Source organism: Pistacia vera, unplaced genomic scaffold, assembly GCF_008641045.1.
Source record: "Pistacia vera cultivar Batoury unplaced genomic scaffold, PisVer_v2 Contig104, whole genome shotgun sequence".
NCBI classification, from domain to species: domain Eukaryota; kingdom Viridiplantae; phylum Streptophyta; class Magnoliopsida; order Sapindales; family Anacardiaceae; genus Pistacia; species Pistacia vera.
The window spans coordinates 318,052-331,062 of NW_022195071.1; the positions used below are offsets into that span (position 1 = coordinate 318,052).

Here is a 13,011-nt window from a genome sequence, read left to right on the forward strand (position 1 = left end):
TTTGTATTGTTAATTTAGCTATGAACTAATCTTCTATGGGTTAGGGTTTTGATTGTAGTTTGGATTTGAAATGGGTTAAGTATTTGATTGTGTTATTTCCATGTGAATAAGCTTTGGTTGTGTGTTACTCTGGAATTAAATGCTGTATGTGATGAACATGATGAGATTGAGAAATAATTCATGTTAAGCTTCTTGGGTAATCACCATTTTAGTATTGGATGCTAGAGATAGATTCAAGAATTAATGAAATCAAATTAGGATTCTTGTGCTTAATGAATTTAGAATTATTAACCTTCAAATTGTTAGGTGCGGAATGTTAATAAGGATGAATAGGCAAACATAGCCCGAGAGGGTATGTTAACATATTAGTGAATCCGATTTACAACCATTGCACATGAATGTGAAAATAGTGTAACTCTTCGGTTTAACCCATACAAGTCCAAACGAAGTCAAAACCCTACCCGTTTTACTAGAATTGATATTCTGTGTGTCGTTTTGTTTTCTTAGTTAAGATTTAATTCTCTGTTTACTTTCATTTTTGTTTTATTTTTCATTACAAATTGATCCCACCAATCCAAAGAATTCGATTTCTTCAACTTGATAACGTAGGAAACTTAGTGCTTTGCTACAGTCCTCGTGGGAACGATATCCTACCCATCACTTTATTACTTTTTGCGACTAGTGCACTTGCTATTCTTTGCATGTTGTAGTAAACACGCATCACAATCTACGCCTTCTGCATAATCTGTATTTAAAGGAATCTCTACATCTGTGGGAACATGTACGGGGTCCTCCTCCTCAACATTTTCATTCTGCCCCCCATCACCAACCTCTTCTACAGTGTCCTCCTCACCACCAAATTCACCTCTACTCTTGATTTTTCAACTAACAAATCAATGGTCTCGTTGTTCAAATTAAAACTAGGCAAATCTCCGCCTGCTTCCTCATTATCCCATTCCTTTAAACAAACTTCCAACGGTTTTTCTACAAAAGAAACTCTTAAAATCGGCCTCGAACCATTATCGGCCACATCAATCATATATAATTTCACACTTTCATCGGACTTTAATATAGTAGGAGGTACCTTATAATATTCAGGAACTCTGCTTACAACATACTTCACAACTATATCACTACGCGAGCAACTCAAATCACCTCTTTTAATTATTTCATCAATCAACTCATCAAAACTAACCTCTATGCTCACAACAATTGGTATAACTTCTTTGCTCTTCCCAATCCACTTCCAGCTACTTTCTTCCTCCACCCACTCACAAAAATATTCAACACCCAAAACAACTTGTCCCATGTGTAATAATAGCCAACTACATATAATGCAAGAAATAAAATATTCTTAAATGTTGTACTAATGGTTCAAATATTTTAAAAAGAATCTGCACAGTCGCTTATATGGTCTACTGTATCGCTTAAGCGATCATAAGTGATCTTACGCCATTTACTGATCACGTAAGCGATCCGCTTCTATACACTAGACTTTTACCAGATCGCTTAAGCGATCTTATGCCACATACCTGATCGCTTAAGCGATCTATCTGCCGTATTACCAGACCTACCAGATCGCTTAACCAATCCATCATACCTAGAACACAGTTTCAGTCATCTCCACCTACAATCGATCCATCATACCCATAACACATACCCAGAAAAAATTTTCAACATATTTCACTCCTTTCAACTTCCATTACATCAAACACAGCCCAACAACCTAAACAACTAAATCAAAATCATAACCCAAACCCAATCCATGCTAAATCAAAATCATAACCCAGATTTTTGTAAATCGAAAGGGAGATACACATACTTGGACGAAATTTCAGGAGGAGGAGGAGGATGATCTGTGTTGGAGAAGATGTTAATGGCGGAGGAATGCGTTAACGTCGTGGGAGGAAGAAGAAGAAGGTGTTTGGGTTTGTTTGCAAGATTTTTGACTCTTTGGAGACATATTATAATTTTTAAAAGATTACACAATTATTCATTAATCCTAATTAACCCCTAATCATATTTAATTAAGCTTAATAAAAATAAGGCTATTTAGTTAACATTTCCAAACTACATAACTTTTAATTAAATTTTAACTCCAAATGTCTTTTAATAAACTGGCCCGTAAATGGAAGAGAAGACTGAGAACGAACCTAGGTTTAGGGTTTTTCGAAGGACTCTTCGGAGCTGATGCTGGAAGGTAGCACGGGGGAGTTTTTATATTGGATGTGAAATTAATGCAATTTTTAGAGGAACAATTGGGTCACTTGCGAGTGGAAATGTTGATATCTAGCCAATGAGATCAAGCCACGTAACAAGTGCAGTTTTTTATTTTCAATAAACAAATTTACGTTGGGGATGAGGAGATTTTAATAGAAGGGTTATGAAAATTAATTTTGGGAAGATTTAATTGTGAAATGCGAATTATGAAAAAAATTTAGGTCGATTTAAATTGGATTTATCACCTTATTTATGAATTTTGTTAAATAATATAACATTTATAAATTTCATTTTTAATTATATAGTTTAAATTAATGTGAACGACTGATTTGATATTTTATGATCTTTGAGATAATGATATGTCTTATGTAATTGCAATATATTTATTATGATATTATTATCATATGGAGTCTTCATTAGCGTACTATTATTCTAATATCATTTTTTTTTTTTTTTAATAACTGAGATATCTGGGTATAATTGCTAGTCCAATCCGCTTAATCTTCAGGATCACATAACACCTTACAAGCTTAATGAACCCAGATAATTACACAATTGTAATATATATCTCTCTTAGCGACTTAAACATAAGACTCTAAGATATAGCTAACACCAGTGAGTTTTATAGGCCCTTAGGATAGAAATCAATCAATCATATTATAGACTTGTAGTCAAGTAAATATATGCATGACATGATATTATTAAATGAATGTAAAATGAGTTCTATGTTTCTAACTTGTTTCAATACTATAAGATAGTATTATAGTTATTAGAGTTAACGACATGTTCCCACTCAAAAAAATGGCCCATTGATACTTTTCTACCCTCAAACTTTTAAAATACATTTTTATTACACAAATATTAGGTTTTCAACTGATTTGGGTGGAAAACAAAATGATTTACTAAAAAACCCTTGGTTTCATTTAGACTTGGACACACAAATACATTAATAAATTACATTTTAACCCCAATATATCTTGATTTTTTCGACTGCCGCAAGGCAGGGATAATCACTTTGATCCAACCAAAATGGAGGTAGACGAGGCTTGGGGATGGATGGGTTTTGCTAAGGATGAATTGGGGAATCTAGTGGTGGTGGTGGTGATGTCCAACGGCGCCAGAAATAGGCTAGATTTGGATTTTTTTACCAACCGTGAAGGAGGGGAAAATCATGGAGAAAAGGCTTAGATCCGACCAAAATGGAGGTGAATGAGGCTGGGGGATGGATGGGTTTTGTTGGTGATGAGTGGGGGAAGCTAGTGGCAGTGGTAGTGATGTCCAATGACGTTGGAATCCGACTAGATCTTGATTTTTCCGACAACTGCAAGGGAGGGAAAATTGCTCAAATCTGGCCAATATAGAGGTAGAAGAGACTAGGGGATGGATGGGTTTTGCTGAGGACGAGTGGGGGAAGCTAGTGGTGGTGTAAGTGATGTCCAACGACGTCGAAATCCAACAGCCGCGAGGGAGGTCAGGGGTGCTGTTGAGAAATTTGAGATGTAGAGAGTTATTTTAAAATTTTTATTTTAGCCAAATGTTTGTTGACCATATTGCCCTCACCAATAATGAACTTTTGACCATTTTACCATTCCTTACAACGAAAATTACTAAAAAAAGTTGTGTTGTGGGTACTGAAAGGGTATTTAAAAAGTGGGTGGGTATAAATTTATCAATAAACCATTTTTTTGGTGGGAACATGTCGTTTACTCTAGTTATTAATAACAACAATCCCTCTTTTAAGTATAATTGAGTGACAAATCCTTATAGTTATAGTAATGACACCAATCTTTGTCATTAATTTTTTGGTGTTAAAATAAGCGACGAAGGGACAATTAGGTAAATATTTATTAACGCATTATATCATAAATCGACTTACTAATAATAGGGAGATTTATGTTATTTCTAAGATTTTAGGAGGAACGTTATTGAAATAAACGTCAGGGTGTATAGACATTGCTTAAGTTTGAGTTTTGATTTTTACACCCCTGCTTCCACGAGAGGGAAGTGGCCAAGTCAGCAACAAGAAATAAAAAGACAAAGACAGCAGGATTTCGTTATCCACTTTCAAAACTCTTCACTTGCAAATGGCTCTCTCTCCTTCTTCTCTGCTTCTTCCACTTGGTAAAGCTCTTAAATTTCTCTTTTCTTCATCAAATTTCGCCTTTTCTGTGCACTCGAATATGCTTTTCTGAAGCTACAATTCGCGTGTTCTTCAGAACAAGAAACTTTTTTAATGCAATTCTGATCCATTAATGATGAAGCTTACAAAAATATTTTCTGGGTTCGTGTTTCGCTTAGTCTCTTGCTTTCTTATGGAATATGTTAAGTATTTGTGTTAAAAATGGAGGGATTTGCTGGGATTCTTATAAAAGTTGCCCTTTTTGTTTCGTCTTTGATTCTCTTGTTAAAAGTTGCAGCTCTATTGATTTATCATGCTTATGTTACCCCTCTGTTTTGTTGCCTTTTGGGGTTGTTCAAAGGAGTGTTAAACAATTAATTTTGTAAAATTGCATATTGGTTTGCTTGAATTTTGATTTTGTTGCTTTTAAATATATGTTGCCTTGGTGGTTTACATGGTGTTAGGTTCTGGTTCTGGCAAAACTCTGTCTACTTGTTGTCATGGTGTTTCCTGTGACAAGGTTCGAGGTGTGTTTGCGCGGTGCTGGAACATGAAACTTGGAGTCAGAGCTTCAGGGACTAGAGTATATGGCGATGAGATGAATTTCATTAAGCGGAGGGAGGTTATTGGCCTGGTTTTGGGAGTTTCAAGCCTCCTTTTGGAGTCAGTTGAGGCCAAAGCAGCCGGCTTGCCTCCTGAGGAAAAACCAAGACTATGTGATCAGATATGCGAGAAAGAGCTTGAAAATGTATGGTGAGATTGCAATGCCCCTTATCTGTGCATGCATCTTCTTTCTTTTTGCCTCTTCAATGCTGTAAAGTAGTTTCCTGATTTTAGGAGTTTGATGTTATCATTAACCTGCAGACATGTTGAAACTGAGCTCAACATCAGTTTTAATGGATCGATAAATTTCTATTACCTTTTGATTGCGCTCTCTTTGTTTTACATGAGAGCTACCAGAAGAATTATGTTACATCTAATGAAATTCTCCAACAGCAATGTCAAGTCTTTTTTAAAATCNCAATGCCCCTTATCTGTGCATCTTCTTTCTTTTTGCCTCTTCAATGCTGTAAAGTAGTTTCCTGATTTTGGGAGTTTGATGTTATCATTAACCTGCAGACATGTTGAAACTGAGCTCAACATCAGTTTTAATGGATCGATAAATTTCTATTACCTTTTGATTGCGCTCTCTTTGTTTTACATGAGAGCTACCAGAAGAATTATGTTACATCTAATGAAATTCTCCAACAGCAATGTCAAGTCTTTTTTAAAACATTTGATTTCAATATAATTTTATGCATGTGTACTGAGTTTAATCTTAACTGATATGCTATTCTTTGTTGAGTAATTGGCTACTCTCTGTTCATCGCTTACATGTACTGCTATGTTATTTGAATGTTGGTCATGCTTTTTTCACGATCAAACTGTGGATAAATTATTTCTGGTTTTAGATGTAAATGAAGCATTTAGTAGATAATGACTTCTGGGTTATATTTATTATAATATTTTGAAAGATTATTTCTAGTACTAAGTACCCGAGCAACTCTGTGTATTGAAGGTACCGATGGTGACTACCGACTCTGGTTTGCAGTACAAGGATATAAAAGTTGGTGAAGGCCCTAAACCTCCTATTGGTTTTCAGGTAAGTTACAATGGTTTGTTAAATTTTTTTTTTAATCTTCAATCTAACAGGACTATGATGTTGACCCCAGATATGAAAACCTTGAGCAGCCACTCATTTTAGTTAATGTGATCACAGATTACATGTACTAATTTAGCTGATGATGAAAATTTTAATGTTGGCTATAAATTCCATCAGATTCTTGCCCATATCCTATGTGTCTTTTCAGTCAAATATTTTATCAAGCAAAGAGCTATAGGTAATTGCATTACTAATTTCCTGTTTCACCTCATTTTAACCTCTGTTGAGAATATCATTTGTTTGTCCTTTTCTGAACTTGGTTCCTGAATAATCTTTCATTCCTTATCCCTTCTCAATCTACACAAGTGTAATCTTACTGTTTATTTGTCTTTCTACTCATCAGTATATTGTTTAGCATTTCAGAGATGAAGAAGTAAAACAGCTTGAAGTCAAGCGTTTCCTTTCGCTGACCAGGTCAGGTTACCATCTCTTGAAGGTCTTTCTATCTAATGTCACTTGATTTATGGTTCTTTTACCGAGGGTACATTATTTCACCGGTAATAGCTTTTCTTCGTACATTACTTGCATTGCTTCTTGGATAATGTTTGTCAACTACTGAAAAAGCTTTCTTCTTAGTTGTTGCGTGCATACTTTGATATTACCTTAACGTCAAGCTCAAGAATCAAATGTCAAATGTCAAATGCCAAATGATATCATGTAGCTAATTTATGTTTTGACATTGAAGCTCTCTCATCCTCGTATGAACCGGATTTTTTGATAGGTGAATCACAATCATAAGCTAAGTAAAATCGTTTAGCAATGGAATTTGTATTCTTAGAAGCATGGCAGATAAGCATCTGATGCATTCTTGACAAACTCTTAGTTTTGATCCAAGCAACATAATTTTGCTCAACAAGTTAGCATTGCTGATCTGTGTTATCATTTTCAACTTTGATATTGCGAATTAGTATTATCATTTTCTCACTGTTTCTTAATCCCAAAAGTGAACAATAATGGTCAAGATCAAAAACCAAACAAGAAGGAGGGTCCTCACTATTTCTCCATTTTCACATGTTGGTTGAGGGACACCATCATGTGGCTTGAAGACGGATACGAAACCCCACTTTCATCAGCAATGCTCTTGATGAGATGGAGAGATGGTAGAATCATACACTACTGGAAGGGGAATGCCTGGACGACTCCTTATCTCATTTAGAGTAGTACTCAAATAATAGAAAATCAATACAAATTGAATTTTCTTAGAAAAAGAAACCCAGTGTTTCACAAATATGTAAGAGCGAAAAATTATGATTAAAGCAAAACTTCAACAAGTTCAAACTAATTAATCCTCTTTAATTGTGAAAAGACATCCGTCTTAATTAGGTACACCTCTAAGGTCCTTTGATAAATAAAAGAGTGATCTCCATCTTATATTATAGTATTTGTATATGAACAGCCCATAAAAGAATCACGTGATACTTAAAACACAAGCGAGAGTTACAAAAACCCTAAGATTACCGCTAGCCATGGAAGACCCACGGCAAGAAGAACTAGAAGAAGAAGAAGAAGAAGAAGTTAATGCAACAACAGGAAGTTTCATTTGTGAGGTTTGTGTTGAATCTATATCCGAGAACAAGAAATTCAAGAACAATAACCATTGCGTTCACCATTTTTGTGTAATCTGCATTGCCAAATATATTGAAACGAAGATCACAGATAACACAGCGAAGATAAAATGCCCAGGATTGAATTGTCAGCAAGTTTTAGATCCTATTTCTTGCAGAGAAATTATTCCACAAAGTATTTTCTCAAAGTGGTGCGATGTTCTTTGTGATAATTACATTCTAGGGTTTGAAAGGAGCTATTGCCCAAATAGGAATTGCAGGGAGTTGGTGGTGAATGAGTGTGGTGAGAATTTGAAGAAAAGTAAATGTCCAAATTGTGAGGAATTATTTTGTTTTGAGTGTAAGGTGGCATGGCATGCAGGGTATGGATGTGAAGAAGGTAGAAATATGAGGGACGAGAACGATATTTTGTTTGGGCAGCTTGTTGAGAAGAAAGCATGGATTCAGTGTCCTGGTTGTGGACACTGTATTGAACACAGAGATGGCTGTTTCGTTATCACATGCAGGTTTTAATCTAATCCTCCTCCCGTTGTAATTATATCATATTACATTATTAGTTCAACTTTATTAACTAATTTAACTGGTTAGATCTCTTGAGATTGCATAAGACTTGGGATCGAGATAAACTTATTATAGATTTAACTGAAGAGTAAACGACTTTTTCCCACCCAAGGTTTGCCTTAATGACTTTCTACCCAAAAAGTTTCAAAATACCACTTTTCTACCCAAAGTTAATATTCCATCACTACCTAAAGTCAATTCCGGCAGCGGAAATTCTCTCGGTCACCACCATTTGAACCTCAGGTTCCCTCTCTACAAAAACCCGCTTACTTTGATACTGATTTCTCGCTGATTGCCGGCAACCGCAAAGCTACAATTTCTTGTTCTTAGCTGATTCCGGCAGTGAATATTCAATCGATCATCACCATTCGATCCATCAGCCTTCACTCTATAAAACCCCTCTTACCTTGCGTTTTGGTAACTCATCGAACATTGGCCGAGAAAGTGAAATGTGTTTTGAATATTAACGGATTATAAACTTTGGGTGAAAGAATGGTATTTTGAAACTTTTTGAGTAAAAAGTCATTAAGGCAAATCTCGGGTGGGAAAAAGTCATTCACTCTTTAACTAAACCTATCAATTATTTGCCTGTATACTAATTCTTTATAAATTAGGCATACAAAACATGAGAACTTAATTTACTAATCAATCTTGTGAAAATTTGTTTGGTAAAAATGCTTGAAGAGAGCTTACATATAGGTACTGATGAAAAAACATACCAATCTTGTGAGCTGAAATTAGGGACGAAGTTTAGATGAAATTTCAGCTCATCAACAGATAATTTGATTTGCTAACCCTGCATTCAATAAGAAGGGTATTTCAATTAATTTTCCTATCTGTTATATTTAATTTATTTTTGGAATGCAGATGTAACACTCATCTTTGCTATAAATGTGGGAAAGAGCTTGTAGCTGCATCGTCATATAGATGTAAGTGCAGTAAATATAATGTTTTACATATTGTACATGAGGGTTATATAGCTACCATTTTAGGATTAGTCATTTTATTATTTTATTATATGTTTGTGAAAGGGATTACTTGATTAAATCTCTGATAGTGGAAGAAAGAATTTTTGGGATCAAATCCCTCTTATATTAACCTTGAAGTAGTATTGCTTTAATTTGAGAATAATAGTTAGTAATAAATTTTCCGGATCAATTCTTTTTTTCTTTCTTTTATTTTTACGTTGAATGTAAATTTAATAGTTACATGACTTGCTACTCTGGATGTGTTACCATATATATATATATATATATTTTGGTGACAGGAGTGTTTGGACGCACCACAATTAATCTCCTAAGATCCTGAAGTTAACGACCGGATGTACCTTTCAGTAATTATCCCAATTAGAGACTAAGTAACTTAAATTCATGACATCTTCACTAATATACCCAAGAGTTATTGTCTAATCACTAGACCACCCAAGCGTGGTTTATAGACTTTATCTTTGTTTCTCTCATTTTGATGAGATAAATTGTTTAAATATTATGAAGAATTTATCAAAATACTGCATGTATACGTATCAGTACTGAAGATGAAGTCGTTATGTACAAAACTATTTCTACATAAAATAAAACACATCATCATAAATAGAATGAAGTTAAGAAAAATATAAAATTAATTGTTAACAAGATATATGCCAAGTCCAGTAATTCATGAATATAATGGAACCATATATATATGTTCTACCTTTATATACACAGAATAAGTTTATGTTTCGTAGAGAGGGTTTTAGTTTTTAGGGTTCAAATTTTAATCATACCAAAAAATTACAGTAAAACATTATTATCATGTGGGCTTGGTTTAGGCCTGTGACAAACTAATTATAAACCATGGATCAAATATTGAACTCTTACTTAATAACGTTATGTTTAAATATTAATATTGAACTCTTAGGGGATGATGTTATACTTAAATAATAAATATTAAACCCTTATTTGATAACTTAAAGTTTTGGATTCAACATTTACTTAACATAATATTCGGTTCTGTATGTTAGTCTATAAATACATTAATACAATCCTCTTTCTACTTTCAAAGTCAGTATTATTTCAATTTTGAAAATGGAAAGAGAATTTTTTATTTTTTTTTATTTTTAAATTTAGTGGACATAAAAGGCATCTTACTTTTCTTGAACTAAAAGAAATAAATCTAATTAAAGGACAGTAAATCAGAATAATAAACGAAAAACTGTTAATTTTTCCTACAAACTTAAGGATTTGATCGAGCAATTACTTGAGATAAAAGTAACCAAATTAATATACTTAAGATTGTTGTAAAACTCCATTAAAACAACCATGGGAAACTACCTGAAAAAACCTAGCAAAAACCTTGAAGATCCTCTACTAGAATCACAGGAAGAAGACGCTAATGCAAGCTTTACTTGCGAGATTTGCATCGAACCCGTCTTGACAAACAAGAAATTCAAGAACAAGAACCATTGTGCTCATTCCTTTTGTAAAGAATGCATAGCCAAATACATCGAACTCAAGATCGAAGATCACATAGCAAGCGTTCAATGCCCAGGATTGAACTGCAAACGAGTTTTAGATCCTCTCTCGTGCAGAGCGATAATCTCACAAAGTGTTTTTTCAAAGTGGTGTGAAATTCTCTGAGATAATTATGTTCTAGGGTTTGAAAGAGGCTATTGCCCTAATAGGAATTGCGGGGAGTTGGTGGTGAATGAGTGTGGTGGGAATGTGAAGAAAACTACATGTCCAAATTGTAAGAAACTGTTTTGTTTTCAGTGCACGTCGGCATGGCATGCGGGTTTGAGATGTGAAGAAAGTAGAAGTATTAGGGACCCGAATGATACTTTATTTTTGCAACTGGTGAAAAGAAAAGCATGGATCAAGTGTCCTGGTTGTGGATACTTTGTTGAGCGCATAAAAGGCTGTAATTCCATCAAATGCAGGTTTTGTTTTTTCTCTAATTTCTCTGCTCCTTATCTTTTATACATATAAACTCGTCTGTCTGTCTTCATTTAACAGTAACAAATATTAACGAGACATACTTTCTTTTTTCTTCTTTTTCTTTCAGATGCCGGACTGAGTTTTGCTATGAATGTGGGAAAGCTATAAGGGAATGCGAATGCCGCGGCTATCGGCGTGATTTTTATTGGCTGCTGATGAGCTCAGTGGTTCTAATTATTTTACTAACTCTTTTTCTTTATTTCGAGCCCTTGTAAATAATTTCTTGAATTGAATTGAGAAAAGGTTAAGCAAAATTATAGTCTGTCTCTCTTTAAAACAGCAAGCATTCTACTGATCAAACTACAGAAAGTCTTTGCTTCACGATTGAGTTTAATAAAACAATTTCCTTCGATTTGGGGTGCATTATATATTAATTACTACAATTTTCTGTCTTGACTCTTGAGCATCGGAAAATGAAGAAACGGCTCAATTAGCAACTGCGTCACGATGTTAAGTATCAAGTGATAAATATAATTTTTAATCCTAGTCAAACAAAAAAATCAGACTTGGGTTAGGATAAAAAGAAGTTCTAGTCCGAAATTTAAGATAATTTATGTATTCCTAAACCGAATAGATATCCTGATGTATTCAGAAAACAAAGTAAGAGCCCTATAAATACCTAATGATTCTTAGAAAATAACAAGTTAGCGGCGAAAAATTCCATAAGATTACCATGGGAAACTCACTGCAAAAACCAAGTGAAAACCGAGAGAATCTCCAACAAGAAACACAAGAAGCAGATACTAATGGAAGCTTCACCTGTGAGATTTGCATCGTGAACGAAATAGAGGCAACAATAGGAACAAAATATAACAGTAAAACAAATCAAATAATAAACAAAGAAAATAACACGCGCGATGTACCCTGGTTCACCCAATGTGGGCTACGTCCAGCTGAGTCAATATTATTACAATATGCCTCACCTCTCTCGTTTACAATGAATGAATTACCCTATGATTTGCTATCATTACCATAACAAGAGAAAAGTATGTTTATATACTAGGTTTAATAGACTAAACCTAGTTTTACAAGGATTCCTATTCCTAAGCACAACTCAATAAGGAATTAGTAACTTAAAAGAAATCCTACAGCGATTATACATGGAAAAGCCCAAAACCGCTTAGGGGCTTGGGGACGCTGCGCCCGTGACCCCCACCCGCTCACTGAGGAGCGGGGCACCCGCCTGCTGACCGGTCAGCGAGACTCGTGAATGTGTCTGCATTACCCATTAATGCTGAAGTAGTCGACAACTCTAACACATCGAACCCATGTCCACAAATAAGAAATTCAAGAGCAAGAACCTTTGTGGTCACCCTTTCTGTCTAGACTGCATAGCCAAATATATCGAATTCAAGATCGAAGATCATACGGCAAATATTCAATGCCCCGGTTTGAACTGCCAACAAGTTTTAGATCCTCTCTCGTGTAGAGCTATAATCTCACAAAGTGTTTTTTCAAAGTGGTGTGATCTTCTCTGCGATAATTATGTTCTAGGGTTTGAAAGGAGCTATTGCCCTGATACGAATTGTATGGAGGTTGTGGTGAACGAGTGTGGTGGGGATATGAAGAAGAGTAAGTGTCCAAACTGTAAGCGATTGTTTTGTTTTCAGTGTAAGTTGGCATGGCATGCAGGGTATGGATGTGAAGAAAGTAGAAGTCCGAGGGATCGGAATGATATTTTGTTTTGGCAGCTTGTGGAGAGCAAAGCATGGATTAAGTGCCCTCGTTGTGGATACTTTGTTGAGACTTGAGCGCATAAAGGGCTGTGATTTAATCCATTGCAGGTATTGTTTTTTTCTTAATTTCTATATATTTATATATAAATAAAAATACAATACGGAAAATTTGTAAAGTTGATTTGATTTTTTAATT

General features: G+C 34.8%; 3 protein-coding genes across 3 annotated transcripts in view; 2 read left to right on the top strand and 1 right to left on the bottom strand.

The window, feature by feature from the left end:
- The window catches only part of LOC116126030 (DNA-directed RNA polymerases II and V subunit 8A-like), a 97,994-nt gene that overhangs the window by 41,006 nt on the left and 43,977 nt on the right, over nucleotides 1-13,011 (bottom strand). The gene's annotated exons all lie outside the window — the stretch shown is intronic.
- On the top strand, nucleotides 4,293-6,671 carry LOC116126039 (peptidyl-prolyl cis-trans isomerase FKBP16-3, chloroplastic-like). The gene is made up of 4 exons (XM_031411736.1): nucleotides 4,293-4,341; nucleotides 4,804-5,087; nucleotides 5,898-5,981; nucleotides 6,405-6,671. The coding sequence occupies exons 1-4, from the start codon at nucleotides 4,305-4,307 to the stop codon at nucleotides 6,408-6,410; spliced, it is 411 nt and encodes a 136-aa protein (XP_031267596.1). The 5' UTR covers nucleotides 4,293-4,304; the 3' UTR covers nucleotides 6,411-6,671.
- On the top strand, nucleotides 6,957-9,292 carry LOC116126016 (probable E3 ubiquitin-protein ligase RNF217). The gene is made up of 2 exons (XM_031411715.1): nucleotides 6,957-8,112; nucleotides 9,035-9,292. The coding sequence occupies exons 1-2, from the start codon at nucleotides 7,508-7,510 to the stop codon at nucleotides 9,207-9,209; spliced, it is 780 nt and encodes a 259-aa protein (XP_031267575.1). The 5' UTR covers nucleotides 6,957-7,507; the 3' UTR covers nucleotides 9,210-9,292.